The following is an 11,822-nucleotide window of genomic DNA, read 5'->3' as shown; positions in this document are numbered from 1 at the left end:
GTTGGAGGTGGAGCCTCAGGAGGACTGGGCAGAGGGGACACTGGGGCAGAGCGTTGGGGAGTCTGTGTGTTCACACACACCTCGGACATCAAGGGGAGACCCACTGGCAAGACACGTGGGAAACGGAGGCTGTGATTCTCTGTTACCAAGGGGTTGGTGGGAAAGAGCATGCAGAAAGGAAGGAGCAATTTCAAAAGAGGTAAACACTTCCCCCTTCGTGGCGGCTGTCTTCATCACTGGTATCTCACAGGAGCAACTTCTCATTGCTCCAGAGCATGGCGGAGCCTTCCAGCCTCTGGGGCTTAGCCAGTGCAGGCTGTGCTCCCAGCAGTGTGGGGGGCAGGACCCAGGGAGCCAGGAATGCCAGCCTGGGGGTCATCTGCCTGTGGGTACGGTGAGGACGTCCTGAGAGAAGAGACACGCACCTCTTTTCACAGACAGTTACTTTTTCACTGTGTGGCTGGAGAGGGGTCCACAAGAAAGTGGGGGGGACCCATGGGAGGCAGTGCCTCCTCAGAACCATTTGGTGTTCTTGATACATTTTGGGGGCAGAAACATAAGAGAAATGCCCCCACAAGAACAACTCAGTGAATCATCACCAAATGAACACTCTGTTTTAAAAATATATATTTTATTTAGTTATTTTTAGAGAGGGAAAGGGAGGGAGAGAAACATCAATGTGTAGTTGCCTCTTCAGCGCCCACTACTGGGGACCTGGCCCACAACCCAGGCATGTGCCCTGACTGGCAATGGAACTGGTGACCCTTTGGTACACAGGCCCACTCTCAATCCACTGAGCTACACCAGCCAGGGCCAGATGAACACTCTTGAAGACATAGAGATGCGTTTTCTGTGCTCTGATGGGCGTGTGTCAGTGGGTTGGGCATCGATCTGCAAAGAGAAAGAAGGGTCGCTGGTTGGATTCCTGTCCCAGGCACATACCAGGATTGTGGGTTTGGTCCAGGTCGGGGCACCTATGAGAGGCAATTGATTGATGTTTCTCCCTCACATCCTCATTTCCCTCCCTCTCTCCCTCCCTCTCTCTCTAAAAGTAAATAAATAAATAAGGAAGAGGATGTTGTGTTCCACCCAGGACGTCCACCAGACTCATCATTATCACCACAATCCAGTCCCCCTAAAGGAGCCCCTATCCTCATTTTAAAGTTGTGTCTTTGATTTTCTTTGCTTTTTTGTTTTTTTATCACCCAACATACTGCAGCTTTGTACATATTTTTTAAGACTTGTATATAGTACCCTGGCTGGTGTGGCTCATGGATAGAGCTTGGCCTGTGAACTAGGGCATTGCTGTTTCAGTTCCCAGTCAGGGCACACGCCTGGGTTGTGTGCCAGGTCCCCAGTAGGGGGCGCGCTAGAGGCAACCACATATTGATGTTTCTCTCCCTCCCTTCCCCTCTCTCTAAAAATAAATGAATAAAACATTTTTTTTCAAAACAGCAAAAGTAGGTTCTGGAATTCCTCCTGTCTCTCTCCTCAGTCTGGTCCCTGGGAACCAGATTGAGTGTCCCAAGCCACTTAAGCGTCCCAAGCCATGAGCTCTCCTGGGACTGCCCAGAGTGTTCAGGGTCCTGGAGGTCCTGGCCCCACACTCATAGGAGACACTAAACTGAATGGCTTTCTGTGACCTTGCACCCTCTAGGAATCATTATGCCTCAAATAGTAGATGCCAAATTCTTGGCCTGGTGGGTTGATGATATAAAAATGTTTCTTCTCTGCATACCCTGCCTTTGCTCTGATATAGTAAACTATCCATACAGCCTTATTGTGAAGCAATTTGCCTGCGATGCAATGAAGGTGGCCCAGCATGAAGAGAAAACCTGTCCTCCCAGTACAATCATAGACCTGGGGCTCCAGGCACCAGGGTGGTGCTGTTTGTGATGCTGAAATAGTGCCGGGTCCTGAGCTCATAGATCACCCAGCTGTAAAAGAGATCTGACGCCTCAAGCATAGGATCCATGTCCGGGGGTGGTCAGCAGGAATAGCCTGCCTAAGAAAAAGGGATGTAGGGACACACAGACTCTCTTATCAGTGGATGGCATATCCTCATTCTACTCTCTGCTTCCTACATCATCCACAAGGATTCTTTTTCATGTAGCCATCCTGGCTTGGGGTTGGGTGTGGCTTCCTGGCAAAGATGGAAGTTGCAGTGTAGCTGCACCGAGCTCGTTTCAGGAGAAGTTTGCAGAGAAAAGACAGAACTGTGAAAAAACAAGCTCCTGGGGGATTGATTGATAGGCGTTTGTCAGTGATGCAGAAGCACCAGGGAGGGTAGGTTTTTAGGCAGGACAAAGAGAGTCAAGGAAGTAGAGGGAGCCCAAGGTGGCCCTTCATTTGTGGATGAGGAGGCCACAGCTGTCCTCGAGGAGGTGGTCTTAGACAAAGAGAAGGGAGAAACCAAGCAGCAGGGGTTGAGGAGTCAGGGGGCTTCTCATGCTGTTTCTGGGACCCCAGACACCCCACTTGCACTCTGGCCCTAGAGAAAATAAAGTGGAAGCTCTGTGAGCCTGGTTCAGAACGAGCTCCTAGGCAGTCACAGGAGACAGGCTGCCTTGGAGGACTCCGCAGTTACCGGAGGGCAAGACACTTCCCTGTTTGTCCTAGTGTGCCTTTTACTTGATAGCGTGTAAGTGATAGCATTTAATTTGTTTAGAGAACATATGATGAGGGACCCCCCAAAACCAGGAATTTATTTATAAAAATTGTGTATTTGTTCTTACACATTTAAGCTTCAGTCCCCTTCAAAGTGCTCTCCACTGCATGCACTACACTTATCGAGACTTTTTTCCCACTGCTCAAAACAGTATTTGAACTCTTCGATTCTGATGCCTTTTAGTGCTTCTGCCATTTTTTGTTTCACCTCTTCCACATTGGCAATACATTTCCATTTGAGGACTGTTTTCAACAAAGAAACAAACAAACAAAAAAAACATCACTCAAGGCAAAATCGGATGAATAGAGAGGGTACAGCATGTGGGTCATGCCATTTTTCGTCAAAAGCTGCTGAACACTGAGCACAGTATGGGCAGGTGTGCTCATAAATCACCCATCAGGAAATTGCCAAACAGGCTAAAGAGTCTTCAAAACATTCACTGAATGTAGCCTCTCACAACAACACCAGCTGGTGCACTGATACAGATGGGTTCCTACAACACTTACCCAGCAGAGGAAGCCTGTACTGCAAAGGCCCACCCGCCAGAAGATAATGCTGTTTTGGGGGATCCCCTCATAAATTGTATTAACACAAAATACATCCTGTACTTTTGAGAAACACAAAATCTGCTTTCTCACCATCATCAGGTATTTGCTCAAACAGTGCAGACTCTCAGATGCCCGATATTGTCCCCCCATGTCACCTGATCTTTTCCTTCCATGTTTCCCCCCTAAACACATATGACTATCCAATGTGCTCTAATAATTTTATTTAATTATTTGCATCCTATCCTCTTGTCTTCAGAAGGACAGCTTCTGGATGAGAGAAATTTTGATGATGGGTTCATGGTTACATCCTCAGTACCTACAAGAGTGCTGGAACATAGTAGGTGTTCAGTTATACTTCCTAAAGGGTCTGCAAATACATGGCTAATTGTTGTTTCTTTCAAAGCCATCCAGGATTCACACACGCACATGAACACACACACACACACACACACAACACGAGTTGACTTTTAACTGACCAGAATAATGGTCAGCACTTGGAGATGCAGAAATGGAAAGGGAAGGGCATTTCAGCAGAAGGAACTGTACATGCAAAGTCTAAGAGACACAATGGCCTGGCTGGTGTGAGATGGTGTGAGATTCAGGGACATGGAGGAATCTGGTAAAAAGTTCAGCAGGGGACAGATCACACCAGGCCTTCATCAAGCCCGTGTTGATTGCACCTCATCTTGGGCCATGGAGAAGAAATGTTGCTGTTCAAACACTGCAGGAAGTGGATGGTACGTCCCAGGAAACACGATCTGGAGGCGGAAGGTTGCTATGTTCAAAGCTCAGGGAAGAGAGGAGGCCACAGGAACTACAAAGGTCATGATGTGGAGGAGAGGCCATTAAGTTGAGCTGATACTAGGAAGAGGGATGGACAAGTCTTAGTGACTTACTGGAATGGGGAGAAGGGGAAGGAGGGCAAAGTGGAGAAATGCCACCCAGACCTGGTTTTAGAGAAGGCAGTCGCCAAGTCATCACTGTGATAGTGACCTGAGCAGAGGAGTGCATTTGGGAAGCAAGGTAGCAGCTCAAGTTTTGCAATGCTGAGTGGAGGAATCCCAGGGACCACCCTGAAGGAGGTGTCAGTGCAATGTTGGGTGCTGAGACACCTACCATACTTACCTGAGAGATTAACTTGAGACAGTGTTTGCTTTCTCCATGCCCTTTGTGGGCCTCGTCACCTTCATCAAGTGGTACCTAACTCAGAGAGAAGAGATCAAGGTCATTCAGTCCAGTTGGTTCAGGCTACAGTGGGCAGTAGACCCAACCCTCTGTTCTCTGTCCAGGAAATGGAGGGAGATCGAAGTAGGAGAGGGCTGATCTGGCCCCACAGATTATCTGAAGCACAGCAGGTACCTCCCAGCCAGGACCCTCACAGTGACTATCCATGGGGAGTCCTCAACCACCAACGCTTAACTCAAGACAGCCCCACCCCTGATTTTTTGGGATCCCCAGCCCTGATTCTGGATTCAGCCACATGCTCCCTGCCCTCCCCTCGCCTCCCTCCCCCCTGGGGAAGAGCTCACATGAGGATGAGGAGGCAGAGCAGGAGGAGCAGGGTCTTGACAACAGCTTCCACAATGGCCACCAGCACCACCACTGCCATGGGCCCTGATTTTGCTGCAAGGAAGAGGTTGTGGATGAAGTCACCTGCTGGACCACAATCCTGTGTCCTTCCACTCCCACTAGGAAACTGGAGGTCGTCTTCCAGGCCTTACTGCATCACTGGATTCAGATCACATCTGCCCTCACCCCTGACCCTGCCCTGCCCTTCAGTAGTTGCACAGAAAATAAAAGGCCTAAGTTGGAATTCATCAAAATAAAACATTCTATTCATTAATTAACACTAGGGAGAAAGTGAAAAGCCAACCTAATAGGGAAAATGTTTGCTAATCACTGAATTGATAAGGATTAGTAACTCCAGTGCACATAAAGAACTCTTACAACTCAACAACAAAAATTCAAATGAGGCTTCCAGTCAAGATGGCGGCATAGGCAGACATGGCTCCACTCTTTGCATAACCACATCAAAATTACAACTAAAATATAGAAAAAACATCACTCAGAACCATCAGAAATCGAGTTGAATGGAGCTCTGACAAACACAGACTTAAAGAAACCACATCCATCCAGACTGGTAGGAGGCACGCAGACGTGGAACAGGCTGGTCTCTTACCCATGTGTGGTGGATAAACATTCCGGAGGGATATCTCAGGAGCGAGCAAGCCTAGCCCCACACCAGGCCCCCCAGTCCAGGGTTCCAGTGCCAGAAAGGTCAGTACCCACAACCTCTGGATGCAAAAATCAGGGGGAATTGTGTCAGTAGGAGAAACCTCTGGATCCCTAAACAGTTCCTCATAAAGAACCTACACATGGACTCATCTACTCTGACTCACTCCCTCTGAGCTCAAGTGCCAGGGTGGCCCCTAGAAGGGCCCCAGTGGCATACTGGGAGAGGCTGAAGTGTCTCGCATCAGGGCAAGCAGAGGCCATTGCTCCTTTTCTGAGCCCTCCCTCCACTGCGCCACAGAGCTGGCAGGCTGGTGCCATATCTGAGACTCCATCAACCTGACTAACACAGTTTGACCCACCTTGGAGATCACCAGAGACTCTGTCCCACCCAACTTGTGGGTCCACCCAAGCTGCTTTTCCATATGAATGGCTGGCCTTGTGAAGCTCATGCTTCACAACTTCCTAAATGCTATCAAACAAGTAACAACTTGTTTCAGTGAGCTTCAGTGAGCCCCAGGCCTGGCACTAGCAGCAACCAGATTAGATTCACATCTTGGTTTCACCTGGGAATCTCCAGGCCCAGGACAAGTAACAGCCTTCTCAGATTGTTTTAGTGGCCACAGGTAAAACACAAGTGGGGGCTGACCTTGGCCTGCACCATCTGGGATATCCCAGGGCCAGTGTACCCAGTGGACAGCTACAGACCACGTTGGAGCTCCACCATCCTGCCCCTGCACAGTTGATCCTCCACAGAGGGTGGAAGTTTGTGGTAAGTGCTTATAGCCAGTCCTTGCAGCTGACTGGCCTGGGTAAATCCCTCCCAATGATCTGCCAACAGCAACCAAGGCTCAACTACAACAGGAGATTGTACTCAGCCCACACAAAGGGTGCATCTCAAATACTAAGCTTCAGTGAGAGGACAGGCTGTGCCACTGGACCCTACAAAAAACCTACTATATTAGGCCACACTACCAAGATATGGAGCCAAAGCAGCTCTACCTAAAACATAGAAACAAACACAGGGAGACTGCCAAAATGAGGAGACAAACATAGCACCATTTATAAGGATGCTCAAGGAACTTAGTGAGGACCTCAGCACCATAAAAAAGATCCAGTCAGAAATGAAGGATTCATTAATTGAAATAAAGAACAATTCACAGGAGAACAAAAGTGCAGTGGATGAAGCCAAAAATCAAATCAATGATTTGGAACATAAGGAAGCAAAAAAACAACCAATCAGAAAACAAGAAGAAAAAAGAATCCAAAAAATTGAGAGTGGTATAAGCAGCCTCTGGGACAACTTCAAGAGGTCCAACATTCACATCATAGGGGTGCCAGAAGGAGAAGAAAATGGGCAAGAAGTTGGAAATCTATTTGAAAAAATAATGAAAGAAAACTTCCCTAATTTGGTGAAGGAAATAAACATATAAGTCCAGGAAGCACAGAGAGTCCCAACCAAACTGGACCCAAAGAAGACCACACCAAGACACATCATAATTAAAATGCCGGGGGTTGAAGATAAAGAGAGAATCTTACAAGCAGCAAGAGAAAAGCAGAGAGTTATTTACAAACAAGTTCCCATAAGACTATCAACTGAATTCTTTAAAAAAAAAAAAACTGTACAGATGAGAAGGGGCTGGCAAGAAGTAATCAAAGTGATGAAAAGCAAGGACCTACAACCTAGATTACTCTACCCAGCAAAGCTATCATTTAGAATGGAAGGGCAGATACAGTGCTTCCCAGACAAGGTAAAGCTAAAGGAATTCAACATCTCCAAACCAGTATTACGTGAAATGTTAAAGGGACTTATTTAATAAAAAGAAGATCAAAACTATGAACATTAAAATGACAAACTCACAGCTATCAACAGCTAATCCTAGAAAACAAAAACAAACTAAGCAAACAACCAGAACAGGAACAGAATCACAGGTATGGGGATCATTTGGAGGGTTATCTGCTGGGAAGGGGAGAGGGAAGAAAGGGGGAAGTGGTACAGGGATCATGAAATATAATTGGTAGGTACTAAATAGGCAGAGGGAGGTTAAGAATATATAGGGAAGAGAGAAGCCAAAGAACTTACATGCACAACCCTCGGACATGATCTAAGGGGAGGGATTGCCGGAGGGAAGGGAGGTACTGGGTGGAGGGGAGTGAAGGGAGAAACATTGGGACAACTGTAACAGCATAATCAATAAAATATACTTAAAATGAAAAAAAGTCAAACAAACCAATTAAAAAATGGGTAAAAGACTTGAAAAACATTTTCTTCAAAGATTACATAGAAATGAACAATTAATTCACAAAAAAAACCCTGCCTCATTTTTATTGCAGAAATGCAAATCTAAACCAGAGTGAAACAGCCCTTCACATCCTCTAGTCAGCTATACTGGTTTTCAAGGGAAATAACAATGTTGGTAATTGTGTGGAGAAATTGGAAGCCTTATACTTTGCTCATGGGAACATGAAATGGTGCTACCCACGTGGAACACAGTCAGGAATTTCCTCAAAGAGTTACACATACAAACTACCATTTGACTCAGCAATTCCACTCCCAGGCATATGCCCAAGAAAACAGAGAACATGTTCAAACACACTGAAAGTGACACGATGGGATGAGAGAAGGGGATAGTTGTAGAAAGAAGGGGAAGGGACAAGACAAAGAACATGTATGAATGACCATGGAGAAGGAAGAAGGATTATAGTGTGGGAATTAACTGTTGGAGCAGGTGGTAGGGGGGAGACAGGAGAGAAAGGGGTGGGGGGGGGGAATCAGGACAACTGCAATAGAAAAACAATAAAGAAATGAAAAGTTAAGCAACATTCACAGCAGCATCTTAACAACCAAAAAGTGGAAACACCCAAATGTGCGTCAGCCGATCAATGGAGGAACTGAAAGTGGTACATCCATATAGTGCAAAATCATTCAGTTTTGCATTCCTTTGTATCTAAAAGAAATACTGCATTGTGGAAATACTACTCTTGACTGCTGAGGTTTCTTTGGTTTATCAGTGTCTCACTGGCCTGATCCATATCCTGACTTGAAAAGCAAGGACTTGTGTCCCAAGACACACTTGTCCAAGCCCCATCCCCTCTCCCAAGACCCACTTCCATCCTCTTGCTTCTCCCTCCCAGCCTCCACCCCAGTCCACACTTATGGCCAGGCAGGAAGAAGGCAGGGACACTAGGGGTCTCACGGGAATTTCAGGCTTCACAGCCCTGCCCAGACCAGAGCTGAGCTCCCCTCTCAAGTTCAGGGGCTGCCGGGTGGATGCGAGGGTGCAGCAGGTGCTGATTTCCCCCAGCCCCTCCCCAACCCCCTGGGGCACTCACTGGGCAGAAGGAGGTTCACAGAGAGGTGCAGGGTGCCCTGAGGGTTCTGGGCCTTGCAGGTGAACTTCCCTACATCTCCGACCTGCACTCTGGGCAGCTCCAGGACCTTGGGCTCCAAGGAGCTCTGGATCCAGTTCTGTCGTGTCCAGCTCAGCCGGGCAGGGGGGTTGCTGTCGACATCACAGACCAGACGCAGGTATTCGCCCTCAGTGACTACAAGAGATGAACCGTCCTCCAGGACTGTGGGTGCTGGAGAAAAAGAGTCAGAGGGTCAGAGTGACACAGAGATCAAGAGAAAGAGGAAGAGTGCAGACAGAGAGCAGGGGAGAGACAGGCGCACAGACAGTCTGACAAACTCTGTCACCCCTCCTGGTGGGAATGTAACTGTCTGCCTCCCTGCAGAGCAGCTTGACCACTTCTCTCAAAACTAGAAGGACACGTGAAGTGGCTGTGTTTTGACTCAAGGAACTTGGCCCACAGACGCACACACACAGGTGGGAGAGCAGACACGGGAGAGCTCACTGCAGAGTTCAGGTTAGTAGAATAAGAGGAAGCCCGTGGTTCTCCTTTGGCAGATGACATACACACCGCCACACCCCTCCACCCTGTGGAGTGCGCCACAGAAGGGGGGGAAGGAGGACGTCAGTCCTACTGATGTCAAAGGACCTGTCAGATCTTTTGGGTGGACAAACCAAGGCTCACAGCAGTGTGTGGACACCGTTCTGGTCCCCAGAGGGGACTGGGCATATGAGGACAGACTTCAGAGCCTTTTTAACTGTAGGTCCTGTGACTATATTACCTGCTCAAAATATATCAAGTAAACTATCAGAGGGAAATTAAAACGTGTGCCTGGAGGACTCATCAGGAGAAGGAGGGTCAGGGGCCCTGAGAGGCTGCTCTGCATGTGGGTGGTGCCTTGTTCCTCTGGTGCAGCTGATAGGGGCCAGGAGAGTCATGGTTGGGGGGGGGGGCAGGGGGAGTGATGGAACAGCTGCTCACAGAGGCCATGGGGGAGGAGGAATAGAGGGACACTGGGTTCACCCACTTGGGGGAGGCTGGTCACTGGGGAGACTTCAGGATGAGGGAGGACCCACGCTGCCCTGGTTTGGAAGAGGCTCTGCTCCCCACAGCCCATGACGAGCTTCTTCCTACCTGTGCTGTTTCCTCGGAAGAGAGTGACAGTCAAGTTCTGTGGAGAGTCTGGGATAGAAAGACAATGGGGCCGAAGTCAGTGGTGAGGTCAGGGAGACATTGGCTCTTTGTCCCCAGAAGCTTCTCAAATGGGGAAAAGGAGGAAGCGGGCATGCCCATGACCCCATCCCAGAGCAGATTCAGGACCAGCACCCAGTGTCTGAGGCCCTGACCTCCACCCATCCTGCTGCCATCAGGACCCCCAGCAGAGACCCCATATTGGGTCCAGTTCTCACAGGACACATTGAGGTGGACAGTCCTCATCTTGGTCACTCTGGGACCAGGCAAGGTCACCTCACAGGTCAGTGTGGCACCATTGTCCTGGGGCCGGGGGGTGAGGGTGAGCACTGAGGAGTTGTGGTTGCTGGGGACCAGGGAGGGGTGAGTAGCTGAGGTCCAGGAGAAGAGGGGGGGCGTGCCCCCTTCACAGGCCCAGGGCACAGAGCAGGTCAGGTCCATGGGACGGCCGGACTCCAGGGTCCCCGGGATGAGGATGTCAGGTGTGTGGGTCAGGTCTGGTGAGGAGAAGGGGGGACAAGGGATCAGGACGAGGGTCCCATGTGCGGCCATGAGAGAAACCTTAGGCTTTGGTCCAGCTCCTCCCTCTGAGTCCCAACACACTCTACCCCCAGTCACCTCCCAGGATGGGGCCATCCCAACCCTGCCCCAGGGTCACTTAGACTTCCCCTGTGGCCTCTCCAGGAGACCGTTCCTTACCCGTCACACTCACGGTGAGCTTGTTCTGTAGGAAAGAGTATTTCAGCGTAGGTCCTCTCTCCACCCGAAAATAGTATGACCCGCTATCTGTCTTCCTGGCATCTCTGATGTCCAGGGAGCAGCTGTAGTTCCCGGGGTCTCCACAGAGGAGGAATCGGCCCTGGGCCCACTCCTGCACTTTACGATCTCCTTTGTTTGTGGCCACTAGAGCAGCCTGGTTTCTAACAGCTCCTTCCCGGAACCAGAAGCCATAAGCTGGGTCAGACTCAGTCCAGCCTAAGTGGCGGTAGGACACATTGCAGGCCACAGAGACACACAGGCCCTCCTGCACAGTCACCGACTCCTGCACAGTCACCCAGTCCAGCACTGTCAGGGACTTCTGCCTTTGCTGGGGGTTTCTGGGATCTGGAGCCAGGGCCCCTGCAGAGAAGAAAGGGTCAGCCACAGCCCCCACACTACCTACCCCACACAGACCCTCAGGCACTCACCTGCCCACAGCAGGGGCAGCAGCAGCCACAGCATCTCTGGAGGTGTCTGGGCCCCTGGGAGGTGTCTGGGTGTAAAAAGGAGGAAGGCAGTGGGAGTGGAGTGCTGGGCAACCACAGAAGCTGAGGAGGAACATGGGGCCTCCCCGTCCACAGAGGAGGAACCTCAGAGCCTGAGCTCAGCCCATCTCTGCACAGAGCAGGCAGACACCCCCTAGCCCAGGGAGCCTGCACACCCACCTGGTCAGTCCTCCCTCAGCCCCCCTCTCCCACTGCAGGTCCCACAGCAGCAGCAGCAGCAGCAGCCTCTCTGGGGCTGGTGGTACCATGTTCCCTCTGGGAGAGTTTGGTTCTCAGGGTGCGTCTCTCAAAAACTAGAACTAAGTATTGCAATAGTGACAGAAGGCCACACAGGAAGTTGAGGGTGAGGTCACAGCGATGACACTAGTCATAGGAGAAGCTGCAGAGGGACCCTGGCAGGGGCAGGACAGCCCATTGAGTTCAGCCATTTGCTCCCACGTCCACCCTGGAGAGCCCTGAGGCCCAGGCAGGGGTAAGAGATGCCCAATCACACCCCTCAGAACCCTGGCCCTTGCTCTAGGGAATATATTGGGAAAAAATATTGCTGTGTCAGATGTCTGAAATTTT

The 11,822-nt window shown here is 49.9% G+C and overlaps 1 protein-coding gene across 8 annotated transcripts; it reads right to left on the bottom strand.

The window, feature by feature from the left end:
* Positions 1 to 653: 653 nt before the first annotated feature.
* LOC123480368 (sialic acid-binding Ig-like lectin 13) lies at positions 654 to 11,553 on the bottom strand. Of its 8 annotated transcripts, XR_008425706.1 has the most exons (10): positions 11,415 to 11,553; positions 11,178 to 11,242; positions 10,690 to 11,109; positions 10,209 to 10,487; positions 9,934 to 9,981; positions 8,782 to 9,030; positions 4,746 to 4,839; positions 4,342 to 4,416; positions 2,736 to 2,910; positions 654 to 891 (listed from the first exon to the last, which is right to left on the bottom strand). XR_008425706.1 is itself a non-coding variant. In XM_053914997.1 (9 exons), the coding sequence occupies exons 1-8, from the start codon at positions 11,501 to 11,503 to the stop codon at positions 4,350 to 4,352; spliced, it is 1,311 nt and encodes a 436-aa protein (XP_053770972.1). In that variant the 5' UTR covers positions 11,504 to 11,553; the 3' UTR covers positions 654 to 891; positions 4,342 to 4,349. The 8 variants fall into 8 exon arrangements, 6 of the variants coding, with proteins under 6 accessions (XP_053770972.1, XP_053770969.1, XP_053770971.1 ...); XM_053914997.1 differs by lacking the exon at positions 2,736 to 2,910; XM_053914994.2 differs by lacking the exon at positions 654 to 891 and having other exon boundaries at positions 2,526 to 2,910.
* Between the last annotated feature and the right edge of the window lie 269 nt (positions 11,554 to 11,822).

This window comes from Desmodus rotundus, chromosome 12, assembly GCF_022682495.2.
Source record: "Desmodus rotundus isolate HL8 chromosome 12, HLdesRot8A.1, whole genome shotgun sequence".
Classification (NCBI taxonomy): domain Eukaryota; kingdom Metazoa; phylum Chordata; class Mammalia; order Chiroptera; family Phyllostomidae; genus Desmodus; species Desmodus rotundus.
The sequence above is the reverse complement of the archived record's forward strand: the minus strand, read 5'-3'. Positions and strand labels throughout refer to the sequence as shown.

What these genes read in the sequence shown, in the direction of transcription:
- LOC123480368 (XM_053914997.1), bottom strand. Translation starts at nt 11,503, where the DNA reads ATGGTACCACCAGCCCCAGAGAGGCTGCTGCTGCTGCTGCTGCTGTGG. An exon ending in GCTGAGGGAGGACTGACCAG is followed by an intron (nt 11,243 to 11,414) that starts GTGGGTGTGCAG and finishes TTTTACACCCAG; the next exon opens with ACACCTCCCAGGGGCCCAGA. An exon ending in GCTGCCCCTGCTGTGGGCAG is followed by an intron (nt 11,110 to 11,177) that starts GTGAGTGCCTGA and finishes TCTTCTCTGCAG; the next exon opens with GGGCCCTGGCTCCAGATCCC.